Source organism: Cynoglossus semilaevis, chromosome 14 (genome assembly GCF_000523025.1).
Source record: "Cynoglossus semilaevis isolate Cse_v1.0 chromosome 14, Cse_v1.0, whole genome shotgun sequence".
NCBI lineage: Eukaryota > Metazoa > Chordata > Actinopteri > Pleuronectiformes > Cynoglossidae > Cynoglossus > Cynoglossus semilaevis.
The window spans coordinates 19543603-19556233 of NC_024320.1; the positions used below are offsets into that span (position 1 = coordinate 19543603).

General features: G+C 41.2%; 1 protein-coding gene across 1 annotated transcript in view; it reads left to right on the forward strand.

Moving 5' to 3' along the window:
* Positions 1-12631, forward strand: part of unc5da (unc-5 netrin receptor Da) — a 202753-nt gene that overhangs the window by 122465 nt on the left and 67657 nt on the right. The window contains exon 2 of the mRNA XM_017038680.2: positions 5858-6064. Coding sequence (XP_016894169.1) covers positions 5858-6064 — 207 coding nt within the window. The remainder of the gene's footprint in view (positions 1-5857; positions 6065-12631) is intronic.

Genomic DNA, 12631 nt, shown 5'->3' on the forward strand with positions numbered 1-12631 from the left:
TGAAGTGGTTCAATCACAGGAAGTATCTGCAAAACACCGAACACCATCAGCTCTTTACGTGTTGCTGCCTTTCTCGCCCCATTTGCTGTTGTGCGAGCTGATCAGCGAGCGCCGTTGTTGCCTGTCTCTCTTTTCCCCGTGGCGTGCCTGTCATTCACGAGTCTCTACACAGACACAGGCGGTGGGTGGGAACGTTGCGCCAAGCAAAGGTTGTGATCCTCCAGCGGGAAACGCCGAGAACACGTTCATCATTTCCTGCGCTCACAGGTTCCTGAGCACTTCCTGAAAAAAACCAAAAAAAAAAACAGAACATTTTGTTATACTCCTGCCGTGCACTTGGAGGATCTGAGCAGATGCTCCGCCTGTGCTTCTCAATATCTTCAACACCCACCTCTCATCTGCTTCACCCGTCTCTATCCACCCCCAGCTCCTCTGCTAGCTTCACCTCTGATCTTCACACTCAACCGTCCATCTGCTGCACAGATCTGCGTCAACACTGCTGCCTGTGCAGGCACCTCACACCAGGCATATATAATTAATCTGGCAGTGACCACTGCCAGCTATTTATTCATGTATTTACACAGACACATTAGCCTGAAAGCCTGTGTTTATAATTCAGATAGAAAGCTACAAATGTGAAAACACCAAAACAGCCGTTTATTTCACTGACAAAGCGACGGAAATTGGAAAATGAGGCCAACGCAGCAAATGTTGTTAAAAGTAGCATGCCACTGACTTTTAATTAAAATGTAGTAAATTGAATAATGCATTAGTTTATTAATTCACTGCTAAGCAGATGCTTCTTTTAAAAGATTTTTTGAAGAAGTTTAAAGACTGCTTCCCTCCAGTTCTTTGGACGCTGATTGGTTTGGTGTTATTGTTGGCAATAACTTAAATCTTCAAGCACGGCCGCTTCCTTATATGTCAGGGGGTTTGTGAAAATGTGATTCAATTGTTTTAGGCTTCGAGACACTCTTTAGTGGATAACAAATTAAGACAGCGCTGAGTTTTATTCAATCCATATACAATATCTGCTCAGTATTTTCAGTCGCTCTCTTTGTAGTTCATGCTAGGATACAGCACCAGGTCATTGGCGTCACACATCACACACACACACATCCAGGATAAATGTCTTTGTCGCTTTGATAAGTGACAAACACAAGTGGAAGACGTGGCTTGACACAAATGAGTAGTTGAGTAGGAGAAACCACCAAAGCGTGGCTGGATGTTGTGTTGTGGAAACAAAGGTTATCTGTCTCCATTATTACCATTCCTCTTCAACTCCGTCAATAGAAAATATTTGTCTTTTTTCGCTCAGTCTGTACGAACAGCCAATGACATTCGTCCGTTGCCCTCAGGCGGACGTTCTGTTTACATAGCACCAGATAGGTTTTATGAAGATGGAACAATGCTCTAATGTATTGTCGCTGTCAAATAAATCAATGATATAAAATAAATAACCACACGTCATGGTATGGGCTCTGCGGTGAGAACCACTGTACCGCGGTGGTAACAATTGGCAGGTGTATCTAATTGCCCTGGGGCTGCTACAGTGCAGTGCTATATTGGAGGGAAAACCAGTAATGGCTGTACTGGTGTCTCACCTCCCGTGTCACAGACTGAAGTGTGAACAGGTCTGAATGCTGCGGGTAAGGCTGAAACAGTCAAGTCATCTGAAATATGTGTCAAACACAGGCCCGGGGGCCAAATCTGGCCCGCAGTGTAATTATTTTTGGCCCGAAAGATCATATCAAATGTGTACTAGAGTTGGCCCGCCAGTATATTACCTCTATATACTGGCAGGATTTATAGGATTAGCAGTGTATGCGCCTTTTGGGGTTTTTTGTTGTTGTTGTTGTTGTTAGCCTGTGAAAAAAAGATTTACATAAAAAAAAATTTTTTTTTAAATGGCGTACCACCAGCGAACGTAACCAGAGTCGTCTTCCTCGTCAGAATGAGGGAATGAAGACTTTCTTACTCTGTAGGTTTTACTTTAATGAATCTTTGAAACACATTTTAACACTTTACTAAACTGATTGAATGTTTGAAGAGAACTGACCTTGATAAAAAAAAACCAAAATTCTCCAGAATTCTACTGCGAGGAACTCTTTGGTGAAAACATCACATTTTTTACGTGATTGGACTTAAGTGGAGAACACAATTTGGATATTTTTTTATACCGAAAAATCAATGTTCTTGCAATGTTTTGACTTCACTGAAAAACAAAAAATCAGTAAACTTGGCAACAGATACTGAAGGCTGCAGCTGCCACAGACAGACAATGGGACGTAGTGTCCTGTGTAGAAACTGTTTTGTTTTTCACTCATACTAATGTGATATGAATTAACAAATGAAAGTTTGTTTTGGATCCAAACCTGGTGCAAAGTCTCAATACCACCATTGTAGTTTGTTTATATTTCAAGATCAGAACAACCTAAAAAATAAAACTTGTCTGTGCAAAGACTACATTTAAAATTGTGAAATGTGCCTTGGAATGTCTTCCAGCTCGTGCTTGTTATTTATGCATGCTGCTACACAGAAATGTGTGCCCCGTGTGGCTGAACATTGTGAAAGGGAGCTAATGAGGAGTGACCTATGACCTCCAACATCAGTGATCTGTGGATCAGAGAGTCATTTATTGATCAGGTGAGACATTGTTTGACGTAGCGCTCCACTGCCAGAATGTGAGGCAGCTGTGAGCCAAATGTGGAGCAGAGTTTGGCCCGACACCAGGAAGTGTTACTCCTACCCCAGGCTCTGTCCAGATCAGTGTGATTGTGTTGGCACTGCAGTCATCTTTCCTCTATTCACATGTCAACTGCACCGCCGTCCAAAGGCTTAACTAAGCTAATCTAGTCAGCCGGAGGTCTTCTCCCACTGATTTCTTCGGGATCCGGACTGAAAGCTATGAACACATTGAAGTCACATAAGAGACAGCGCCGGGCCGTTCCTTTAACATTTGCATGAGAATGAATGGAGCATTTGCAGTACTTGAGGAAACTGAATCGCCTGTCTGTGCTGGACAAAAAGTCGGCCGAATGTGACAGAGAGCGAGAGAGAGAGAGCGAGAGAGAGAGAGAGAGGGAGTCTGATAGAGTCATCATTCCATTCCTTTGGCCGAGATGTCTTGGTTTTCTTTCAGACGATGTGTGTGTGTGTGTGTGTGTGTGTGTGTGTTGCTGCCAGGCTAAAGCAGATGTTGTAAATCACCCAAACCCTAGAACACAGGAGGCTCCAGACCAGCAACGGTCGAGACAGTTACAGGTTCTGAGGCGTGCTTGATGTCCCAGGAACACTGGGCTGTAACATGACTGAACAGCCGTTCTTTACAGCGCCACTAACGCCGGCAACATCCTGCAGCCACATCTCACATGAGAACAGCGTGAGTTATCTCTCCGCAATATGTGTACCTGCTATGAGCAGCAGCGCCGTGGGGGAATTCTACGGTATATGTGCTCGCCGTTGCACTTTGTGATCTATATTCAGCAATTTCGAGAGCAAAGACGATGCAGTGCTTCTCCCGCAGATAGTTAAGTGCTCGTGCATCCCTCTAGGGTTGCATGTCCCACAGCCAGCCTGAGGTTAAATCACACCAGACTCTCCCTCTCCTTCCTTCCTCCTGTACCGTCTGCTGCCGTACTCTCCCCACCTGCTAAATAAAAAATGAAAAGAGCAAAAGAAAACATGGTACTAAATGAAGCCTGCGACACTTTTGTAATCCTCACCGCTGCTGCTCGTGTCGACGTTGGACGTATTAGTTGCCGATGCCTAATTAACCATGTTGGTGTTGGTGTGATCTGTAAACAAACAAATCGTCACACGGACAGCGCGGGCTTTGTTTGTCAGCTGTTTGTTTGTGCATTCATGTTCCATCCACTTGTGATTTGTCTGAATGCACGCTCACACTCCAAACATGTTTTGTAGTTTCCCCAAAACAAACAGCGCTCCAGTGCTCCATGAGCAAAACAAATTGGAGCGCTCTGTACAAGAAAAGCTTGCCCCGGGGCGAGCCATTTTAAAATTAAAAGCATGTCTATTTGTTCACCCTCAGCTCAAGGATTGAGGAAAGCAATGTGCGCTGCACACTGAGGAGGAGACAAACGGCAGCAACACGGTGATTTTCTCAGCCCGAGAATCAAACGGTCTTTTATCTATTTCTCCCAATTGGAGGACATCCGGCAGAAATGGTGGGAGGATTAGATTAGCTGAGAGAGGAAGACAGAGAGTGTCTCCTCTAATCCTGGTGGGTTTTTCAGAGGTGTTCCCATCACTTTGGAGAAATGTGCAGAGGGAAGCTGGGACCAGGCGAGGCAGGCGCAGGACACTTTGCCTCACTAAACCCTTCACACGTGCATGAAAAAGTTTCCAGCAAACTGCGGGATTAGTCGGAGTGTAATTACACTCGCAGCGGCCGCAGAAATAGCACGACGTGATCTGTTTGGAATACACCTGAGAGGAATGAAAGGGAGGGAGGGGAGTTTCTGTGTCTGCTAATGTTGTGTCTGGGAATCCAGGAAGTGAACACCTTCTCATTAGTGCACTCCATGAAGAAAGTCTTTCACTGGACCACTGTAGATCACTGTCTGATCAATGGGCCGGCTTTATCCTGTTAGCTCAACCGCCTTTATGTTTGAACCAGGTTTGTCTTAACAACAGTCTTCACTCTTAAACCCACTCTCATCATCACGTTGGTCCCTTTTACTTCTGTGTAGGACGGCACAGCATGTATCGACGTGCATCGTAACTCATATTATGGCTCTTCACCTCTGAGCTGCGATGCACGTGCGGAGAGTCCACGTGATTGGAGCGACTACAAGGTTCAGTCGGTAATTCTCTACCACTGACTGTGAGGCCTGTAAAGGCCAACGTCGATGGAGACGTTTGCATTGCCAGACTCACATTTCTACGTGGGTCACATGACATAAAGTGACTAAATTTCATGCACTACTACAGTACCTGTCAGTACATAGTCCTAACCACTGTGCTGTGAGAGATCAAGAGAGGTGTGTTGTGGGAAATTAAATAGGATATACCTATACCTATATACATATATATTTATCATATATATATACAATATATGTATGTCTATGTCATTTTCTCTTGATTTTCCCCAGGTATAGTCAGCTGACCACAGCCCCACACATCCCAGTTAATCTTGGCCAATCCATAAGTTCCTGTTTTGATTCAGAATGCTCTCCTTTTTTGAGCCTGGTCTTTTTACTGCCTCTGTGTTTTCCCCCTTCTTCTAATCTGTAATCCTTCAGAGAAACAGCAGCTCACCTGTTTCCACTTCATCATCATCACCTCACACACATTCTTTGGCAGCTCATCCGTTCACTTGTTACCCGGCGTTGCCTGTTTGCTGTGTTTTTGTCCGCCTCTTTGTGGATTTGTTTGTCATCGTTTGGATTAGTTGTATTTACTTATTTGCTGGCGTGTCTGACCGGTCAAACTGTCTGCCTTTAAGCCCTGTTGTCAATTTATATCAACAAAACAGAAAAAAAAAAACAAATCCCAAACACATTCTTTTTCTTTTTGTTTTCATATTGGCTTTTTGTAGCTGTACTGCTTCCAGCTGTGAATTATTTAATATCTCACACGATAAGTTGTAGGTTAAATTTCTACAAAACACCTCGGAGCTGTTTTTGCAGAAGCTCCTGCTCCAAATATTAAACACTATAATTCTTATAGAGGCTGCTTCAACAGTGTGCAATAATTCTCTGGTGAAATTTTGACTGTGGCATCGGGTTAGTGGGAATCTGGGCCAGGATGTGATGTTTGAGACTCTGACAGTAACAAAATCATGTTTTTTTTATTTGGGCTTGACACAGTACATCTTTGTCATCGTATTACCCAGGTGCCCGAGGTGAAGCCCCGCAGCATGGCCAGTCTGGGACACTGCCTCGCTTCCTGGAGGAGCCTGTCGATGCATACATTGTGAAGAGTAACCCCATCAAGCTCCGGTGTCAGGCTCGTCCCGCTCTCCAAATCTTCTTTAAGTGCAACGGGGAATGGGTCCACCAGAGCCAGCACGTCTCTCAGGAGCACACCGACCTCGGAACAGGTACCAAAACCACACTGAATTTTTTTGAGCTAAAAATTCCAGAACTTATTCAGTTTGGCACCGCGTCTTGGAGCTTATCTCATTCAAAATCATTCTTTTTTTGTTATCAATAATCTGCGTAATATGTTTTGCGTCATATTTCTAAATCAGATACAGATCAGGTTTGTCAGGTCGACTACAGTACTGCATGTTACAGAGATTTGATCAGTGGAGAAAATGCCTGGAATCTGTGGCTGTAAACATGCGAGTGAAAATGCAGACTCCGTCTTCCAGAGAGACTCAGAGTCAGAATTTAGGCCTGATGAATTCTGACACTGTCATCAGGTATACGCCTGGGCTGTCAGTCAAGAAGAAATCCATTGATGGAAATCCTGCTCATTCAGTATATTGAAGTAGTCAGGTGACCTTATATTCAGGGAACACAATGTTACCATGGCGAGATCTGTCCAAACGGAAAAAAAAAAAAAAAAAAAACCCAGATAATAATCCTGTTCCAAATGTCTCATATTGTAGGCACCAAAAATAACGAGCAATTGCTTCATTTGCCCCTTTTCTCGCACCGAGGCTGACAGTTGTTTGCTTTGCATAATGAAGAACAAGGCATGGTTATTTAAGAAAATGAGAAGCTACTAACGACATAATAAGTCGTAAATACCCTGTCGTCAGGCGAGACAAACATTTTTAGGCAGTGAGAAGAGTTAGAAAAGAAAGTCTGTAACCAAGACCATCTAGGAGCGGCTTCTACTGAGGACAGACTCATCAGAAGAAAACCTCGTAGGCTACTCATACATTTTGACGGCCAATTATGTTTGAGTGTTTGACCAATTTGTTTTTAGTCAGTAGTGCTTTAGTTTTTGTTGATGTAACACAGGAGCGGGCCACGATTGGTTGTAAAATTTGACAGGGGGGCCGGGTCAGGAGCAGATGGAGCGTTCGTGTGAACTAAGATAAATGACATGTAAAAAATCGTGCATAAAGGCTTAGCCTTCTCTACGCCATCTACAGGGTTTTACTGACAATTAATTTAAACATTTGGAAAAGTCATATTTTTTCTTTAGTCCAACCTGGTTGTGTTTGATTTAGGAAAGTTGATTTATTTCAGTTAGTCATAATTAGTCATGAATGTTTAGACGTCATTAAGGGATTAGGGTTCATTCAAGGCTGTACAGTTACTGTGTGTTTGAGCTACAAACAGACACGCCACAATCCTAACTCTGCTCTTGTCACTCTTCCATTGTACCACATCACAAACAAGATGTAACTGTCAACCTTCATGTCCTTGAGTCTTCAGAATAAACCCACCAAATAGGACTTTTATTTTTATTTTCTTTTAAAAGCCTTAATGTCATTCCAGGCCTCTGAACAAGAACTACGTCTCGTATTGACTGCATACTGTGTCACAACAGATCTAAACTGAAACGACAACAGTTTCAGCATGAAAGGCATCAACTTGCTATCGACTTTGAACTCCAAACGCTGCCTTTTACTGATGCAACACGCAGAAAGCAGTTGTTGTTGTTTTAACTTCAAAATGATTCCTTTCAAACCTCATTCTTCCTGATTTCTTTTTTTTTTCATTCTTCCTGATCCTGACCGTTGACTGTATAAAAAGAGAACAGTCGGGAGGGTACACACACACACACACGCAGAGACACGCTGCACTGACAAGAGCTGGGTTTAAGATACCTGAAGACATCTGAGATCAGTTTCACTTTGTAAAGACACAGATGCTAAACCTCTGTTGGGTTGTGTTCAAGGCTACTGATGTCAGCGACTGCTAATATGACAAACAGTGGAGTCGCTCCTGGAACTGTGGTGTCGTTGCATTTTATTATTTACTCACCAATCAAAATGAAGACGCTTCTAAGATATGGAAAAAAAAAAAAAAAAAAAAACGTCTGAGAATTTCCACTCTAATATTTAGTCCCGGGACTGTTTGGATCATCACTCTTATTTGAGAGAAAATATTTATTATTCTGCCTTGGCTGCGATTAGTGCACTGGTGTTGACGCTTCACTTAACACAAAGCACCAGTCAATATCTCCCTCCAGAGTTAACAGTGGATATCAGTGAATTTTTACTGCCTTCAGTCTAGATTTATAGCTTCACTCCCTTTTGGCTCCTTATCACCGATCATATCAGTCCCCCCTGGGAAAGACAAAAGACAAAAGAAAGAAGTGAGAGTGAGAAAATAAAATATAGATAGAGAGTGTCTGAAAAAAAAGAAGGAAAAAAAAGTCTTCTTCGCTAATGTCTCATAAAGTTGAAAGCTCTTTCTGGGCTTGTGCCATGTCAGGATGGGTCCTAACTACAGGCTATTGGAGAGAATGAAAAGATAAAAATGTTATGAGCTTTTATTGTAACCTTGACCTTCACTAAAAGCTCAAGACCTTCACAGAAATAGATTAGGATTAAAGACTGAGAAAGTGAGTTAGCTGAGTTAGCTTTAACACACGTTTACAGGTTGTTTTGTGTTGTGTTCAGCGTTCTCAATTATAACTAAATGAACTATAAATAACAACTAGTTCATGTATTTTCCCTTTTTTTATGAACACACGTTTACAGGTTGTTTTGTGTTCAGCGTTCTCAATTATAACCAAATGAACTATAAATAACAACTAGTCCATGTATTTTCCCTTTTTTTATTCTTGATATTTATTATTATTATGTATTAATATTTAACGAAATATAATTACAAAAACATTCTGAACATGAAGCGTTTGTTTTTTGTTTTTTTTTCAAACTTTATCAAGAGGACCAAATTGAGCACCCTAGCAGGCCATATGTTTGACTGCTTGAATGCTGTAGAAATTGATCCTAGTGTACCGAGTAATACTTAGCCAAGCTGCCACAGGCTTCTTTTAATTAAACTACGTTTCCATAGCATTAAAATCACCAACAAAGTTCAGCAAATACTAATTAAGCAAATCTGCAAAACATAGGAGAGCGTCCGCAGACTCTAAGAAGCTTACAACCTTCTCAATAATAATAATGGTGTGTGTGTATGGTGTGTGTGTGTTTGTGTGTCAGACACTCTTAGTTTTAAATATGCGGTTTTGGATATCTATATGAGTTGAGCCAATGGTTTCTTGACCAGCCGTACTCTGACGACTGCTGTGATTGGCTACAGTTCCAGCTCCGGCTACACGACCCTTTAAAGGGTTAATTGCTGGAAGATAAATAGATGGAGACACAGATTGAGAAATTGCTGTAACACCTTCCAAACTAAATTGGAGCCAGATGTTGTTTACCAACACAGTGTGACATCACTCTGGTTTCGCCTTTATTTCAACCACTTGTCAACCCTAAAAAGAATGAAGCACCTTAAGCACCATAAAAAAGTAAATAAAGTACCAAGTTGTAAAAGAAACACTAGTGAAAAACAGCATTTAGTCATTGTCATCGTGACCCAATATGGTAAACAGGACTAAGTGTCTGGATATGCTCGCACTGAAGCTAATCACACAGACCAATTAAACCTGGAGCAATTTGACACAGTGTGAGTGTTTGTTGATTACACAGGTCAAAAAAGAAGAGGTTTTTTTTTTCATAGGTAATGGAGAAAATCTTTACCAGACCAAGTAAAAGCAGAAAAATAACAACTTAAATTAACACACCATTAGCCTCGTGGCTAATTTGCTTCAGTCATATTTTAGTCTCCATTAAAAATATACTTGTGTGAAAATATATGAAACATTTTTTGTTTAAGCTCTAACATTTAGGTTGATATGTGAACATTTGTTCACAGTGTATCAGCAGTGTTAGGAGAGAAAAGCTCAGGTGAAATTGCAATTTGGGCTAGTTAGCCAACTTTGCTAACACTATGCTTTGCTATTGCACTCTTCAGAGCTAACAAGAAATCTCTGTTTCTAAAAAGGCTAAGAAAATGGATCAACTTTGAAAAGACTAGGTTCACTTACTTAATAAATAATAACATAGCTAATAGCTAGCTAATAGCTATAGCTACGCTCTCCCTTGCTTCCACCACTGCTGTACGTCCCATCTTCATGTCCTCTTCTCTCAGACAGTTAATCATCTGTAGAATGGTCCTCATTACCCCCAGGTCTGGCAGCTCCATTCTTCTTCTCGTCAAATGTCCAAACCACTCCAAACTTATTTTCAATTTTTATCTCCAAACTACTCAACACCGGCGTCTTCAACCTGCAGCTCAGCGTCTTGTCATTTAGACAGCAACCCTGTCTGGGCTGGTCAATCAAACCCTCACTGTGTTTATTCTCCTGTCCCTGAGAAAATCTTCTGAACTGTAACAAAATAATTTGTTGAAGAAAAGTTAAAAGTTTATAAAAATGATAATGTGTTTAATGAAAAATGCTGCACTCAGTAACAAAGCCACAGAGAATAAGTCCTTTATTTACAGTCTGGGAGTCTACAGCGCCGCTCAGGCCTTATTGTCACTGGTCTCTGTGTTACTTTTTTTCTGTTACTAGCAGTCAGCAAAAGAAGGAGAGGAAAAAAGTGAACTCCGCTGTGACACAGTTTTTACTCTGGGAAAGAAATGACATCATGTTTTGAAGTTTTCTGTTTGTTTTCATGGGTAAATGTGTTGTATTTGTAAGCAGAAACCTAATTCAGTAACACTGAGGTAATGCACCAGATATAACTGTGCTAAAGCCTGTTTGAGAATGAAGGCACATTGTTTATATATTAAGACTCTATGACCTGGCAGACTGGTGTTTCAACACAGTCCAAAAACACCACAGGGATATTGTTTCTTCCTATGGCCAACATGATTTATTTAAAACCAGTAATTGACTTTTTGTTTATTTTTAAATGTATTTGAGGCTGATGTACAGCATAATGTGGCCTCATTTCTGGGTGTTTATCATTGGATCAAATAGAAAAAAATGTTATTTTTATAAAGCCACATTTAGACAAGACAAATGGTCTTCGGATTTTGATTAGTTTATAGTTCATGGTAATACCCATGGGACAACATTATCCCATATGACACCTGCTTCGAATGAAAGATGGCGCCACCTGGGTGGCAGTCTGTTGCAGCCTTTTTCCTTTTCCTTTTTTATCTATCTCTATAACACTGCGCTATGTTTTACCTTTATACCCTTGTACACTGTGCTCTGCTGCTGTCAACACTGTGAATTTCCCCACTGTAGGGCGAAGAAAGGACTTCTTAATCTCAAAAACCAACAGCGCAGCATATTGTTCTACTGTTGTAACAAACGTCAGCAGCCACAGGACAGAGTGAAGCATCAGATTAATGAACAAGAGTCGGTTCAGGAAGAGATCATAAAACTAACAATGAAGCAACTAAAAATCAACACATTCTTTATTTTACTTTTTTTAAATGTTGATTTCACCATTTAGTCACACATGAATTTTATGATGAAAGTAATCGTGCCCTGCTCTAATGTTGTGTCTCATGTCAGGGATTCTCTTTGTAAGGACTAAGTGCTCTCATGTCAGGGATTCTCTTTGTAAGGTGTTTCTCTCTAAATGATCTTCTTTATGTGCTTATGTTTATCAAAACCCTCAAAAATGTAATGTACCAACTATAAAAAAAAAATCAACAAATAAGTCTGGTTTTGACCTCCGCCAATTAAATTTAGCCTTTACACTTGAACTGCGGAGAAAGTTTGCAGAACAGTGATTCTCCTTGAGCCGCAGATCAAACCTTCATTTCAGCCGGTAATGACTGAGTTGATGTGGTTTTTAAATGATGAGCTCATGAATCTGCCTTCATAAATTCATTCATTTATAGTTTAGGACCCGCACTCGTATTTCCATCACAAAGCCTCACTCCATCATATTATCTGCCCCATCAACCGCACTGCTGCATTCATCACTTCACCACTATTAGTCACATTGTCCATTACTGTTCTGTTGCACAGTTAAAGGCTTGTCAATGGTGCATTTATTCCTAATCTTAGTTTAAACAGTGCTGGCCCCTTATTTTCTGTGTAAATTAGAAGCAGGGACTTAATGACAGAAATGAATCAACTTTATAATTTAAATGCAGAATTTAGCCGCTGGCAGAGTTGATTCCTAAGACCTTAGTTCGCACACTTTGTGGTAACTTATACATCTAACTTTGTTTTAATTCCGGACACTGTGCTTTGTCGAAACTTCTCATCATTAAGAAGTAATGAAAAGGATATTTGGGCTCGTTCTGCGTTGCATTAATGTGAATGATTCCTTGTGAGCGGACAGAAGTGGAAAAGAGTGAAGTGAATGGAGGAGTTTAGAGTTGGCCAATGAGCACAGCACGGGGGCCTCCTGGCAAGACTGTCAAATATCCACAAAAGGAGCTGCTATGGCGACAGCAGCGTTAAATACTGCCATACAAAACTCTGCTAATTAAGAAATGTACGCAGTGGTTGATACTGAAGGCACGAAGCAGTGACTTCTGGGAGCAATTTTTGTTTTTGAAAGCACAGTCAGTGGTTTTAGTCTCGATGGTACGGTGATGTTGATGAGTCACATGGTGAGTTCTGGACCTGGTGCAGTTTCAAAAATCAAGCAGTGGTGAGAAGTAAGAAAACAGATTTTGACCTTGTCCACGGGCAAGTCTTTATTCGTATTCCTTTTTCT